Source organism: Xyrauchen texanus, chromosome 40, assembly GCF_025860055.1.
Source record: "Xyrauchen texanus isolate HMW12.3.18 chromosome 40, RBS_HiC_50CHRs, whole genome shotgun sequence".
Lineage (NCBI taxonomy): Eukaryota > Metazoa > Chordata > Actinopteri > Cypriniformes > Catostomidae > Xyrauchen > Xyrauchen texanus.
Window position 1 is genome coordinate 23074295 of NC_068315.1, and position 15647 is coordinate 23089941.

A 15647-nucleotide genomic window follows, 5' to 3' on the forward strand; every position below is an offset into this window, starting at 1 on the left:
CGGGAGGGAATCACTACAGTACATCATAGAGAAGAAAAAGAGGTAGAAAACTAGGGTGACCAGAAGTCCTCACGGTTTTACGAGGTGTGTCCAGTAATTTCTCTAAAAGTTTTTATAATGTCCCGGTTTCAGCTGTTAGCCTCACTGAATTTTTTTCTTTGAAATTAAATATCATCAACATCCTATTGCATTGCAAGACGATTTGACGATTCTTTCATTCTAGTTTAGCAGCAATCCACTCAGAACAGACCAAACTATAACTCCTTTTTCACTTTAAATCTTGACATCTGTAGTCTCCTTGGCAATGAGGCTCTTTGCATGTGTCAAGCATGCAGAAGTGTAACCATCTTGAAATCATGATCGTGCCTACAGACTGCAATGGCAATATTTATAGTGAAATTGTTTTTTTATTTTTGGTCTGTTCTCATCCAAAACCGATTAGATCTCATCTTAAGACATGGATTTAAACAATGGATTCGTATGGATTACTTTTATGCTGACTTTATGTGCTTTTTAGAGCTTCAAGATTTTAGTCATCATTCACTTGAAACTTATGGACCTACAGAGTTGAGATATTCTTCCAAAATTCTTCTGGGATTCAAGGGCCCCTGGGCACTTGCCCCATTGGCCCGGTCAGTAATCCATCCCTGAGTACAAGCACTTAAATGTGGAAATGTGGAATTGTATTTTAACTTTTAAGTTCCAATGTAGCAAATGTTGTTTAAAAATGTGTAGCTGACAAGAAATTTCAAGCACTGATAAATCATATTATTATTACAAATGCAATATGACATCATATGGATAGAATAGTCTATATGGAATTTGTATATTTTACAAATATATAAAATATGGTTAAAATCTTAAAAAACAATATATAATAAAATAAAATAACATTTCACACACTAAAAAATGTTGTATGGAATTTATATATATATTTTAATACAATGTAGGTATGTATTTATATATATATATATATATATATATATATATATATATATATATATATATATATATACAGTACTGTGCAAAAGTCTTAGACACATAAGATGTTTAACAAAGACATTTGTCTTAAGATGGTTATTTATATCTCCAGCTTTGGTGTGTCAACAGGAAAAATACATTTTAGACTCCCAAACATTTCTTCTGCAAATAGAATAGAAGAACAGGTAGCCATGCAACAGATGTCATAGCCCCCAGAAAGCACCCCCCCCCCCTTCTAATGAACATTGTGTCTGTCTGAGATTACATATAGAAACAGAAGCACTTGAGACAAATAGTAGAAATAGACAGAAGAACTTTGGTGAAATAAAAACTACATTAAAAATGTTAAACTAGTATAGCTTTGCTTTCAATGGCAATTGGAAAAACTGTATATTTCGGAATTAGTTCTTTAAAATGCTACTTGTGAAACCAAATGTGAAAAATCTAAAAACATACCTTGAACATGCTCTTCATGTCCTGCAAATTGGTATAAAATGGTGCCAGTACTTTGGGCTCCTGTATCCCACTGTCAGGCCTTCGAATCAACTCCTTGTATCTTTGGAACATGCCTGTCGAATCAATCCAGCAAACCTCCTTAAGATGGTAGAACCGCCCCGAGCACCAATCATCCTTCCTGTTAGCAAGCATGAGAAGAAACCAGCACCATAAATATAGTGATGGGGTCATCCTAATAATGCACTGCAGTTTTGTTATTATCTGGTGGTGTTTGGTTTTGTGGTTAATCGGTGTTCACACATTCAGCGATCTGCAGCAACAAACTGACTTAAAGTAATTTTTTGTAGATTTCTGGCAATGACATGAGTGACCATGGTCGATGAGATGTGGGTGCATACAGTGAAGTGGAGATGAAGGTGAGAAGGTTAAAGGAATAATTCACCCAAAAATGAAAATGATCTTGTCATTTACTCACGCTTATACCATTCCAGATGTGTATGACTTTCTTTCTTCTGCTGTACATGAAGAATTTTAAAAGAATATCTCAGCTCCGTATGTCCATACATTTCAAGTGAATGATAACTAAAACCTTGAAGCTCTGAAAAGCACATAAAATCAGCATAAATGTAATCCATACGAATCCAGTGTTTAAATCCATGAATTAAGAAGTGATCTGATCTGTTTTGGATGAGAACAGACCAAAAAAAAAAAAAAAATTTCACTATAAATATTGCCATTGCAGTCTCTAGACAGGCTTAGGATTTCAAGCTGGATTACACTTCCTAGTGCTTGATGCAAAGTGCACTAGATGGCGCTAGGAAATGTAATCAAGCTAAAAAATCGTCATTGCCAAGGAGACTGCAGATGTCAAGATTTAAAGTGAAAAAGGAGTTATAGTTTGGTCTGTTCACATTCAAAAACAATTTGATTGCTTCTGAAGTCATGGATTACACCACTGGAGTCATATACTATAGATTATTTTATGCTGCCTTTATGTGCTTTTTGTAGGTTCAAAGTTTTGGTCACCATTCTCTTATATTATATGGACCTACAGAGAGGAGATATTATACTAAAAGACTTTGTGATCAGCAGAAGAATAAGTCATGATTTCCACATATCTGGGATGGCCTGAGGGTGAGTCAACGATGAAAGAATTTTCATTTTCACCTTTAACTTTTTCAAATGAGCAGCAATGCTATGCGGTGACTGCCAATTAGTAGTCGCTGTAGTCAACTGTAGGCAAGGCAGAGAAGAAGTACATTTTACTGTGAGCGATTCCACTGTTCCATATGATTTGTCTCTGCCCACATGCAGAGATATAATAAAAAAATTATGCATGAAAAACTGTGACAGAAATTGTCAGCACTCTGAGTGAGCTTGATTCATGCAATAGCAATTATTCATATATTCATGGTATGATGCATTACGCACTGCTGCAATTTATATTTAAACGCTTTCTCTGCAGAATTTGTGGCAGCAGGAAAACTGATTCCTTGTCATTATAGAGTGACAGCTTATTTTTTACCTCATTTGTGAAAAGATTTTCAAACGTTATGGCCGGTTGTGCAACCTTGATGCACTAACCTTAGAGCATCAAGTGGCAGGAAAGTCTACAAGTACAGCGACAACATCTAGCAATAAAATCGTTGTATGTGTGAACATGGAATTGCACTCAAGGCTTAATTGGTAAAACAATTACATTTTGTAGGGATTTGTGTTAAATGGCTGAGATAATTACTGTTTATCTTACCTCTCATACTCGATGAAGACAGCGGGTGAGTGCTGAAACAAGTCTCTGAGCTGGACACTAGAGCACTCTGCATACAGGTAGCGGTACACAGTATGAATGTGCTCAACTGTAGTGGTGAATTCTGCACCCTCAGTCTCCTCTGACCGATTCTCGGACAGCTTACTGCACCAACACTTCAGATAGTCTATCATGTCCGCCACATGAACAGTATGTCTCATTCCTGCGAAATCAATTCATCTCAATTAGGCTAGAATACATAAAAAAAGGGCAAAATCAAAACCAACATGAATCTGCGTTTACAGTCCATTTAGCATTTTAGCATGTGAAAAAAGATCTCTTAACAAGAAAACGTAATTTTTTTCCATCAGTAACTGTTTAAAAAAAGGTATTCGTAAAGGAAATTTGTTTCAGAGGAGGAGCAATCTATTACATTTTCATTACTATGAGAAAAATATTTTGCAACAATGGACCAATTAATCTTTCACAACTACACAAGAAATGCGTGTCAAGATAATAATCAGCATCAATTTTGATCTCATGTTAACGTCAAAATCAGTACGGTCTTGCAAAGTTTGGCATTTGCCATACAGGCTATACATTTTGAGCTATTAAAGAAATAATGTATTTCAATTAAAAATGACAATTCTGTTATAATGTATTCATGCTGTTTCAAACCCATATGACTTATCTTATGCAAAAAACAAAATATATTTTAATGAATATCTCGGCCTGTCTACTCACTAAAATGGCAGTGGATTATGAACCATTATAAAGCTTAAAAAAAAAATCTAAAGTATCATAGAAGTAGTTTATGCAAATTGTGCATCATATTCCAAGTCTTCAGAAGGCATACGATAGGTTTTGTAAATTTGTTGCACATTCATGAACACTTTGAGTGAATCTTGTTCACTGTGTTTTCACTGGAGAAATTGTGTTGTTTAGCAAAAACAATGCAAGTTCCCTCGTGAACAGGCATGGCACCTTGAACTTTAAGAGCTTCTGTAATGTAATACCCACTGCCACTCTATTGAAAAGATGGCCCACGATACTGTGTTCCACACAAGAAAAAGTAATATGGGTTGGAACGACATGAGGGTCAGTAAAATATGACAGAATTTTCATTTTTTGAGTGACCTATTCCTTAATGATCAACAACAATTTTCATGTTAGTTATAGGTTGTCAGCCAAGCTTGGAAATGACTGGTGAGAAAACTTAAAATATCAACATCTCTGACAAGCTAGTTTCACTCTAATGAGGCTGCTCAACTTTAAAAGCCCTATAACTAAATGCCTTTAGCCGACCATCTTCTAGCTGTACCTATGGCTCTGGTGAATTCACTGGGGACCATGTAAACATAATCAACGTGGGATCCAAGGAGGCGGTGCACATCAGTAGAAAAGATGTAGACAGACTTAGGCTGCAGGTAGGCTACGGGGCGGCCCTCTTCCCATGACGGCCTGCTTGCTGGTACCCAGGGCAGCTGGGTGAGGTAATGGCAAAAAGAAGATTTGGCCACCCTCATGGATTGTCCCTGGCTGTCCAAGATCTGTGCTTTGAGGTATTGTGAATACTTCTCTCTGTAACAAAACAAGACAGGCTTTCATGTAAAAGGCGCACAAAGTGTAGAGGCTTTATATTAATAAATTATAAGATCCTCTAGATTCATTTCACCAGTATACAGTCCAATTACATTTTTGTTTAAAAAAATAAAATAAATAATTACTAAACAAACACTAACAATTTGCTATAAATCTGGCTGGGTGAACATCATTTAGGTTATTAATGGAAAAGGAGCATAAAGGAGGGCAATATGAGGCAGTTCAAGTGAGGGCGACAGACAGGACAGCAGGATGAGTCAAACACTGCAGCTGAGATTGCGGTGGTGGGGGAGGTTCAACAACAGGAAAACTAAACTAAAATACATGGAATCTCATAAGCACAATTGAACCCACTAATTCCACTGAGTTAAAAACTGAACTCTTACTCCACTTGCATTATACTTGTCTTGGAGAACACTACAAAATTGAGCTACCAAGAATAGATTGTTGCATGTTTCCTTGACAATCCCAAATTGCACCTGATGTGGTTTTATGGTTATTAAACATAGTCCTTTAAAAGGTACACTATAGAGAATTTATCATTGATTTTATTTACTAGAAATGACCAAATAACATTATTGAGCAAGAACATTATAAAATCTGTGTTCAAAATAACATTCTTGTCTTACCCAGAGTCATTACATTACGCCTAAATCAATGATTTACATTCAAAGCTATCGGCATCAATTTGGTGGGAAATTTGCAGGCTCTGTCATATGTCCTTGTGTTTACATCATGTTCGTAAACAAAGAAAAGAAGGGTTATTGATATTTTCCTAACCCTAACGCTAACCTGACTGCGTTGATGGCCTGACAAATCAATTGTAAATAATGGAGAATGAAGCAACTAGTGAAACTTAAGTGAAGACAGCACCTTACAAATGTAAGTTCAATGATTTACCATCACCCCTTTGAATATGTACATTATTTGAGATACAAGTGTTGAACTGAGGTTGGCTAACGTACTAAAACTAGCAGCAACACATTGCATGTTTTTGAAACATCACTTCCATCAGATGTTAAACGGAATGCTACAGTGTAGTAAAAAATATCAGTGTACCATTTGGGATGATACTACTCTTTGAAAATTCATTCACTACATGGCTGAGTCAAATAATGATAAAATTATGTTGAAGAGTGCTTTAACCTGGCATATATACAAATGTGCAGTGAGTCAAGTGCACTTTCGTCATTAAAGTTATGATTCAGTTTTCTGGATCACTGTAGTTGAGTGATGTTGTAAATTCCCAGCAAAGAGTGCCAGATCACGATGGTCTGGTGCATCCTCCGCTATATAGCGCACTGAACCAACAGGCAAGATTGGAACTGCGGTGTTCAAATTGCGTTCAGCACAGATTTTGAGGCAGCTTTTGTGCAGTTGCCTGACCTACATAATTATTTTAGTGAATCTGGCGTTAAAGGGATAGTTCACCCAAAAAAGAAAATTATCTCATTATTAACTCTCCACATGATATCCCAGATGTGTATGATTTTCTTTCTTCTGAAGAAAACAAATTATGATTTTTAGAAGAATATTTCAGCTCTGTAGGTCCATACAATGCAAGTTAATGGGTGCCAAATGTTTGATGGACCAAAAAGCACAAAGGCATTATAAAAGTAATCCATACGACTCCAGTGTTTTAATCCATATTTTCTGAAGCAATATGATAGGTGTGGGTGAGAAACAGACCAAAATGTAAGTCCTTTTTGCTTGTAATTCTTCTCCCTGCCCAGTATTGGGCGGTATGCATGCAGAATGTGAATCACAAAAAACACAAGAAGAAGAATGTGAAAGTGTCTCACCCACACCAATCATATCACTTCTGAAGATACTGATTTAATCACTGGAGTCTTATGGATTACTTTTATGCTGACTTATGTCATTTTTGGAGCTTCAACATTTTGGCACCCATTCACTTGAATTGTATGAACTAAAAGAGATGAGAAATTCATCTAAAAATCTTAATTTGTGTTCAGAAGATGAAAGAAAGTAATACACATCTGGGATGGCATAAGTAAATAATGAGAGGATTTTAATTTTGGGGGGACCTATCCCTATAAACCAGCACATGAAAATGGTGCTTTTACAGAATACAATTTATTCTTAGTGAATTCACCTTACAATATTTTTTTCCTCTTTAAAACTACCAAGAAAACGGAGCTACCAAAAATAGACTGATGCATGTTTCTATGAAGTCCCAAATTGGATCTGATGTGGTTTTAAGGTTATCAAATATAGTCCATTAAATAAATGGGTCACTGCAAGGCAGACATATTCTTTCCAAGCTAGAGAATAGCCCAAACAAAGCACAATATTTTATCCTCTTTAAAGCTAATGAGATCAAAAAGGATAAAACACAGACAATGAACTTGTTTCCTAACTCTCAAATCTACTGTCAAATACCCTAATATCCATTTACTCCACTCAACCACAGAGTTTGAATAATCTAAAGAGTTGTTAGCCGAGAAAATGTGGTAGTGCTCAGCAGACTGAAGTGGAGAGGATTTCTCGACAATCATACAGGATTATGGCATTGCTTGCTGGCAGACGGCTCAGTTTTCGAGAGTCTGAGTTTAGAATTCAACTACTTCAGTCATAGTACAGAGCTGAAGAACCACAGTTCATAGCACATGTGAACAGAGACCAGCGGGAGCAGTGCAAGAACAGTTTAAATTAATTCTGGTTCAGACCAAGCAATCAAACCATGTGTGAAAACAGCCGTAGTGTAAACAAATGCAGTTTCTTTACCCTGTGTCCCAGTTCTTGTCCAGAAGACTGATAAGTGCTTGTCTTTGCTTTAGTTTGGTGTCAACTGTGAGGTGGTTGGCAGTGACCAGGGTATGAAACTCTGCACAGTGCTGATCTTCAATGACATACACCCCATCTGCAGGCTTAGACCACAGTTCACTCTCCACTACCCATGGGCTGGACGCCTGAGAGAGATAGATTAAATAGGTTATTCAGACATGTGAGCCCCCAGCCACTAGAGGTTGCTTTAGGAAGGGCGGAGTGGTGGTGGCATAGTGGGCTAAAACACACGTCCTTGAGCAAGGCACTTAACTCCAGGTTGCCCCGGGGGGATTGTCCCTGTAATAAGTGTACTGTAAGTCGCTTTGGATAAAAGTGTCTGCCAAATGCATAAATGTAAAATCCTTCTGTAAAACCTGTGCCAAATCAAATATGCGGATCAAGGATAGTCCACTGTGACGACCCCTAACGGGAGCAGCAGGAAGAAGAAGACTCATGTGAGTGTGGTGGATGTGGTGGATCACTAGGAGGAAGAGCTGGTAATGACAATGTTTGGATTAACTGTCAAAGCAGCTTTAGCACTAGCTACTGTATTTTGACCTCTGAAGATAGATAAGTTCAGTATGCATATATACAGTACATATATACATTGATATATATATATATATATATATATATATATATATATATATATATATATATATATATATATATATATATATACACACTCACCGGCCACTTCCTGTCACCTTCCTGTCAGCTTGGAACAGTCTGGCCAATCTCCTATTACCTCTCTAATTAACAAGCAGTTTTTGCCGACTTTACACTCTAGAGACTGTTGTGTGTGAAAATCCCAGGAGATCAGCAGTTAGAGAAATACTCAAATTATTAGAGATGGCACCAACAATCATGCCACAGTCGAAATCACAGAAAAAAAATGTATGCCCATTATGATGGTTGATGTGAACATTAACTGAAGCTCCTGACCCGTATCTGCGTTATGTTATACATTACACTGCTGCCACATGACTGGCTGATTAGATAGATGCATGAATAAGTAGATACAGATGTACCTATTTAAGTGGCCGGTGAGTGTATATACTGTGTGTGTGTGTGTGTGTGTGTGTAAACAATATATATAAACAAATACATTTATTTAAAGGAATATTCCAGCTTCAATGTAAGTTAAGCTCTACAGCACATACTCGAATTAAAAAATTTTTTTATTACAAATAAAAAATAAATTTTATATATATATATATATGGGGGCCAAATTTTGTAGTGTTTAAAGGCAGAAATATGAAACTTGTAATTCTATAAGAGCATTTCATTGCTATATTAATTCTTCTATTATCGGATATAGCTTTACACAAAAAAGGTTAGTAAGCAATTTTTTCCACACTAAAGTCATGTTAACATGCATACCGTTGATGTCTTGTGGCTACACTTTTGAAAAAGTGAGAACTTTAAAGTTTGCGTATTGGCCCTTATTTACTTCTAATGTAAGTGCCTCAATGAAATGCAGATTACATTTTTTTTAAGTCAATATTGATGTACTGTGTACTGCTACATTGCAATTGTATTTTAATTGAATTTCATTAAAATTCTACAACTAAATAGCCTAATTTACTGAAAATGAAAAAAATTATACTAATTAAACATCCATTTGTAAAGGCCTGGACTGTAGATTTTTTTGGCTATGTTCACACAGCACCTGAATGTGGCCCAAATCAGATTTTCTGCTCGAATCAGATTTTTTTTGTAAGGCTGTTCACACAACATTTTAAATGTAGCCCATATCAGACACAAGCTTGAACAGCTGATACTCGTTAACTGACCTGCATGTGTATAACAATGCCTGAGCATGCATGTAACAAACCCAAGTTCATTATTTTAATATGTATAATTAATGAACTTATTAAAATTGTTATTAGCAGTTGTATTTCTTTTTTAAACCCAAATAGGACACTTAATGACTATCTAATAAAATATCAGCAAGTGACGGAAGAGATGGGTAATGTAATTTTAAATAAAGTCATTTGCAGTCGTATGGTGGAATTGAATTAATATTGAAGCTCAAGACAGTAATATAATAAGCGAGACATCATAAAATAGAAGAAAAGCAGTAAAAAAAGGCAATATACAGATAAGAGGTAAGAGTTGTTATTTATAATTATTTCAGATTTCCACTGACTTGCTTGCATTCGTGTTTTGATACAGTTTGAGAAATATAGGCTGCATCCGAAAATGTAAGCAGCTGACTTGCTGCCTAATCAGTTAATGGCTTAACTGACAGATATTTTGAATGAATGGAACCAAAGTCTTTCTAGTAAGTCAGTTCACTGTCGGCCACCTTTGGATTGCTCCCGGGAGACTATTTCCAGTCATGCCAGTGCAGCTCCTATCTACTTGAATGGGGGAACACCAAAATATAAAAAACGGTTGGTCAATATTACGATCAAAGAACATAATGAAAATCAACATTAAAATCTGACAACAATGGTATCATAAATTGTGCTTCTTTACCTCAGATAACACTAAAAATGCAAAATCCCTGCTTGTATAGCTAATGCACATGCAGATTCTAATGTTGATTGACAGGTGATGTCTGTATCTAAAAGGTGATTGGCTCTTTTACCTGTAAGGCAGGACTTACTTTCTATATATCCGTTGGCCATTGGGTGCTTGAGCTTCTTGGTTAGGCGTTCCAATTACTTCCATTCATTTTAATAGAATTGGCCTGTCTCTGCTAAATAGTCTATGATGGAACTCTTAAAGAAACTGGTCTCTGAACAGTTTGAAAAGCACCTTATTTTCATCCTGCCTCCATATACAGCCTCCGAAGGCAGCATTTTCCTGTTTTCAGATGCAGCCATAGAAACTGTTTTCTGCACGAGTCACATGAGCAAACAGTGGTGTTACATAGGCTAAATCTACCTCTGCATTTTTTCATGCACATTTTTTACTATAAGAAATTCAAACGAACCGCTGAATCCAACTGTTGAAGCCAATCATTTAAATGAAAAGGTTTTTAACCATAACAGACATATCGCGCGGTAAATCAAGTGCTCAAGTGGCGAATGCTCAGTGAGATTGATTTAATAATTCACATTAGATTTGGCTGTTCATACTGAAGGCACATCAGAAAAAAACAGATACCTGTCCGATTTATTTATATTATATCTTCATGTCTGGAATTTGTTGGCTGTTCTCATTTTTATAGAGGAGAGTGACTCACATTCATAGAACCATGTATGAGCAATTTGTTATTTAAGACACTAACATCGCAAGAAAGGATGTTGGGCAGTGGGCCATAAATGGCAATGTTGAATGTTTAAATACAGGAAGCTGAGGAGATCAGCTTTAATGTAATTTTTTTTATTGCATCCAATTAGTACCAATGGAGATTTTACACTTTCGGTCCATTATATGGTTCCAAGCAGAGAGTGCTGTGATTGATCAAAGAAGGTGCCATTTATGCTCCAGTGAAAGTCATGAATTGTTCAATAAAGGGTAAAACCCCTCCTCTTGACCCGATGGCTCTCACATCACTGTTGTTCTCGGCACAGAACAAAAGCAAACGCTGACATGCTTCATTAGTTTGGCTTGTTCAAACTCCTGGTGACACACTAGGATTTGGTAGGCCATGTGACACTCACAAATACTGCAAGCATTGCAAATCATTACGCTTTTGCTTTATTTCGTACTGTATCACTGATTCATGCACTGAGTCTTAAAGACGCAGTATTTTTTTTTCACTTTTTTTTGTTTTTTATATTTTCTCCTATCCCAGCTTGATATGCAGAGACAACTATTAATTAGCCATTTGTAGGCTGATTTCCCCAAAAAGTGTAAAAACTGTGGCAAAGAAGCCCGATGTAACAACTATGGCTCAACCAATGGGGTGAGTTTGGGGTGGAACTGACTGTTTGTCCAACCAGTGGAAGATGGGGGAGTGTATGCGGAACCTGTTTGAAAACTCAATAATTTTTGGAATTCCATTAAGTGACACTAGTGGCACAGAAATGACACACTTCACATTAATGTGAGACAATCGTACCAGTTCAGAGAATGTGAAGGTCTGTTTTTCCTTTCTGAAGATAAGCAGATCTCTCACTCCCAGTACGCTGAAGAACTCTCTCCACCCGGTCACATCTCTGTTTGCCTGCAGATAGCAGGGGTCCAGAAGGACCCAATCCACACCTAGGGATGGAAAATAATTGGATGAGTCTGAAAGGTATGCTTGAGCTCAGTGGATTCTGTAATGCTGACTTCAGGAATTCTGACGGTGTTTCCACTCCATATGCACTCTTTCCCATTACATAACCCCAAGTGTTTCTCCACATTTCATGCTTTTGTAAATCCCTACAAAAGACCTCTAGATCTAAGACTGCTTCCTTTCTAGGCCTGACATCATCAATGAGAACATCAATATGAATGCTTTTCGACTGTTGCACATTCTGAATCTTAGCTTGTAGAGAGGTAACTGTGTTTACCAGGGAGCATGATGGGAAGGTCGATGTTGCCATACTCTACAGAAAATTGGATCTTGCTCTCTGAGGGATAGAGGAAGCCATTGTTGGTCAACACAGGTATGGCTGCGCCCAGGGTCCTGTAATCCTGTTCCAGAGAGTGCAGTTTGATAAACACCAGATAGCTGACAATGATGTCCTTGGGCTTTTTCTGGAGAAAGAGGGAATAATATAATGTGAATAATGTCAGACACATGCAATATAGATGACAGCACATAATGCATTTCACACCCTTGATTCATTTTCAAACATCCTGAATGGTTATGAATCACCCAATTAAATGAATCAATTTTAAAAAGTTCTTGTTTCATCTTGGTTGTATCCAATTTAAAGAACTTTTGAAACTAACATCAAACTATCACACTTGATTTTACTCCAATGAGCTTTTTTCTACACTGTTTACAGGGATTGCACAAGGTCCTTTAAGTGCTTCCAATTTGGAATACCCAATTCCCAATGCGCTCTAAGTCCTCATGGTGGCGTAGTGACTAGCCTCAATCCGGGTGGCAGAGGATGAATAATCTCAGTTGCCTCCGCGACTGAGACAGTCAATCCGCGCATCTTATCACATGGTTTGTTGAGCGTTACCGAGGAGACATAGGGCGTGTGTAGGCTTCACACTATTCTTCGCGGCATCCACACACAACTCACCACGCGCCCCACTGAGAGCGATGCACATTATAGTGACCGAGGAGGTTTCCCCATGTGACTCTACCCTCCCTAGCAATCGGGCCAATTTGGTTGCTTAGGAGACGTGGCTGGAGTCACTCAGCACGCCCTGGATTCGAAATCGTGACTCCAGGGGTGGTATTCAGCGTCTTTACTGGCTAAGCTACCCAGGCCCACAATAATGTGTCATTTAATATCCTTTCTGTTCTTTACAGTCATCCATCCATCCATCCATCTTCAACCGCTTATCCGAAGTCGGGTCGCAGGGGCAGCTGCTCCAGATCTTTACAGTCAGATTGAAAAAAAATAATTATGGTCTCTAAAATATTAATTTTAATCACAAATAGCATGGATGTGCTAAAAACTTGAGACTTCTCTCTCATTAATGAATGAACCAAAACACCTGTGTGAGTCTGTGAGATGCACATTGAACTCTTAAAGTGATAGTAACCTTTTTAGAGCTTGTAATACAAATGGATGTAAACTAAGTGTTATTACTTGTAAATTGTACACATTATTTCAAACATTGATTGCTCATATCATTATTATATTTAAAATTTCATGATATAATATTTTTATAAAGTCAAAAAATTTGATTACAATGCTATTGAAACCCGATCAGCCTGAATTTAGCCCACTATTTTTGAAGGCTCATTTGTTTGTGATCTTTTCTTATAGAGAAAGTATGTGACTTTATTTTGATGAGAAAATATAATATGCATTTTGTGCAAACATTTTTCAAAAATAAAAAATTTCTGTCATACTTTTTCATTTCAGTGTTATTATACTGAATTAAGATTATTTCGAATTGTGCACCTCATATCGTATATCGAACCAGATCATGAGATAACATTCCTCATCCCATCCCTAATCATACGACTTCAGAAGACCTGGAATGTTGTGCATAGAGTCCTATGGAATACTTAAAAATATGCTTCTATGTTTTTTGTTTTGTTTTTTAATGGACCTTTGCAGCATAAATCCCAATACAGTTTAGATGTACAGTAAAGAGCAGCTCAGACATTCTGTCTAACACCTTCTATGTTTCACAAAAGAAAAACAATTAAAAGCATTATAAAAATCTGAAGGTGAGTAAATTACTTAATTTAGATCTTTGGGTGAACTATATCTTTAACCTCAGGTTGCTCCAGGGGTTGTTTCTGTAAGAGCACAATAAGCTTAGGATAAAACCAGCAGTTAAAGTGACAAAAAAAATTATTAGATAATGAAGTGCAGGGGCTCTAACCTCCCAGTCCTTGCTCTTCAGCATTGGGTAGATGTGATTGTGTAGAACCTGCTGGGGCTCCAGTTCATGAACATTGAGTCTTCGGAGCAGCTCCCGCATCTGTGAGTTCCCCAGTTCATCCAGGCACACCAGCAGCTGGGGCTCCACAATGTTCAGGTCCTGGTACAGAGCCTTCAGATCTAGACGGGAAGCATGAGTGCACATGAGTGGCTGTATGACCCACTTCCTGTGGTGCCTGCTAAGACCCTTTGGGCCCAAATACTGATGTTTAATTCATCACTTTCCTGCTTTTAGCTGACGTGCCTGACTTTACCTAACAAAGAGCGTCAGCGTGGCCCTTCATTATTCAAATGGAATTCATTGTTTCACCACCTCTGTGTGAACAAATCTCGCATGACTTATCTGACAGCAGCCGGAGAAGAAAAATGGGTCTTTCTGTATGTTCAGAAAGAACTGCATCGTGGTGGTCTGAATCATTTCTCCAAAGCTAAAATTAGAGGTAGCGTAAATGTAAATATTTTAGAGGACAAATGCATTCCTTATCTGTGTTGTGGGTTTTATTCACACAATCGTTTACCCCCTTCTCGCTCTTTTTTTTCTTTGACTGCAATGACGCAAATTGTGACTTGCTCTACCACTAGCTCTCCTATGACTCACAATATTGATGATCCAGAATAAGCAGGAGATGATGAAGATTATTCATTTTGCTGACTGGGCAAGAGAAGTCTTGCTACATGCAAGGGCAACAGATTAATGATTACTGGGACAAAATTGGGAAGAAGACTTGAAAAATAAAAGTTTACCAAGGAATTATTTTTGATAAATTTATTAATGCTCAAAGATATTCAGTTATTCATTTTGTGGCAACCTCCTGCATCTTTCATGTACCCCAAAATGTACATTTTCCTTGCTAGTACTCAATATGTGTTAATGCCTTGTAAAATGTCACAGTATTAATTTTCTCTCTGGTGTGGCCATCTGCTTTCTGGGCCTACTAAATATTTTAGAAATTTAATAAATATCCAAAACAATTTCATAAAATTTTAGTCACAGAGTTGACAAATCATGGTTGTGGCAGAAAATATAAGCATAATTAATGTATTACATTTATCATACTTGCAGGAGGTGAAACAATGTAAGAGCATCTTCACTATTCCACTGATAATGCCAGATTTTTTTTAAAGATATTTTAATAAATATCTAAAAACGCTATAAGTAGGGATACAGCTGTGAAACTTTATAAAGTAGTATATATTTTATTATACTTAAATGAACAGTTCACCCCAAAAAATCTCTCATTATTTACTCACCCTCATGATTTCCCAGATGTGTATGACTTTCTATCTTCTGCTGAACACAAAAGCTCTGTAGGTCCATATAATGCAATTGAATGGTGGGGCTGAACTTTGAAGCTCAAAAAGGCATAAAAGGCAGCATAAAATAAAACCATATGATCCCAGCAGTTAAATTTGTGTCTTCAGAAGCAATATGATAGTTGTGGGTGAGAAACAGATCAATATTAAATAAATAATATGTCATTTTTATTATAATCACCACTTTCAACTCAACATTCTTTTTCTTTTGTTTTTGGTGATTCATATTCTTCATGCATATCTCTGGTCAGTGCTGGTCAAAGGTGGAGATTGATAGTAATAAAGGAATTAAA

At 36.9% G+C, this 15647-nt stretch overlaps 1 protein-coding gene across 1 annotated transcript in view; it reads right to left on the reverse strand.

Moving 5' to 3' along the window:
• Positions 1-15647, reverse strand: part of LOC127633122 (uncharacterized) — a 69616-nt gene that overhangs the window by 14374 nt on the left and 39595 nt on the right. Inside the window, exons 30-36 of the mRNA XM_052112000.1 lie at positions 13982-14160; positions 12031-12217; positions 11595-11737; positions 7535-7719; positions 4506-4765; positions 3188-3407; positions 1438-1615 (exon numbers count right to left, since the gene is read on the reverse strand). Coding sequence (XP_051967960.1) covers positions 1438-1615; positions 3188-3407; positions 4506-4765; positions 7535-7719; positions 11595-11737; positions 12031-12217; positions 13982-14160 — 1352 coding nt within the window. The remainder of the gene's footprint in view (positions 1-1437; positions 1616-3187; positions 3408-4505; positions 4766-7534; positions 7720-11594; positions 11738-12030; positions 12218-13981; positions 14161-15647) is intronic.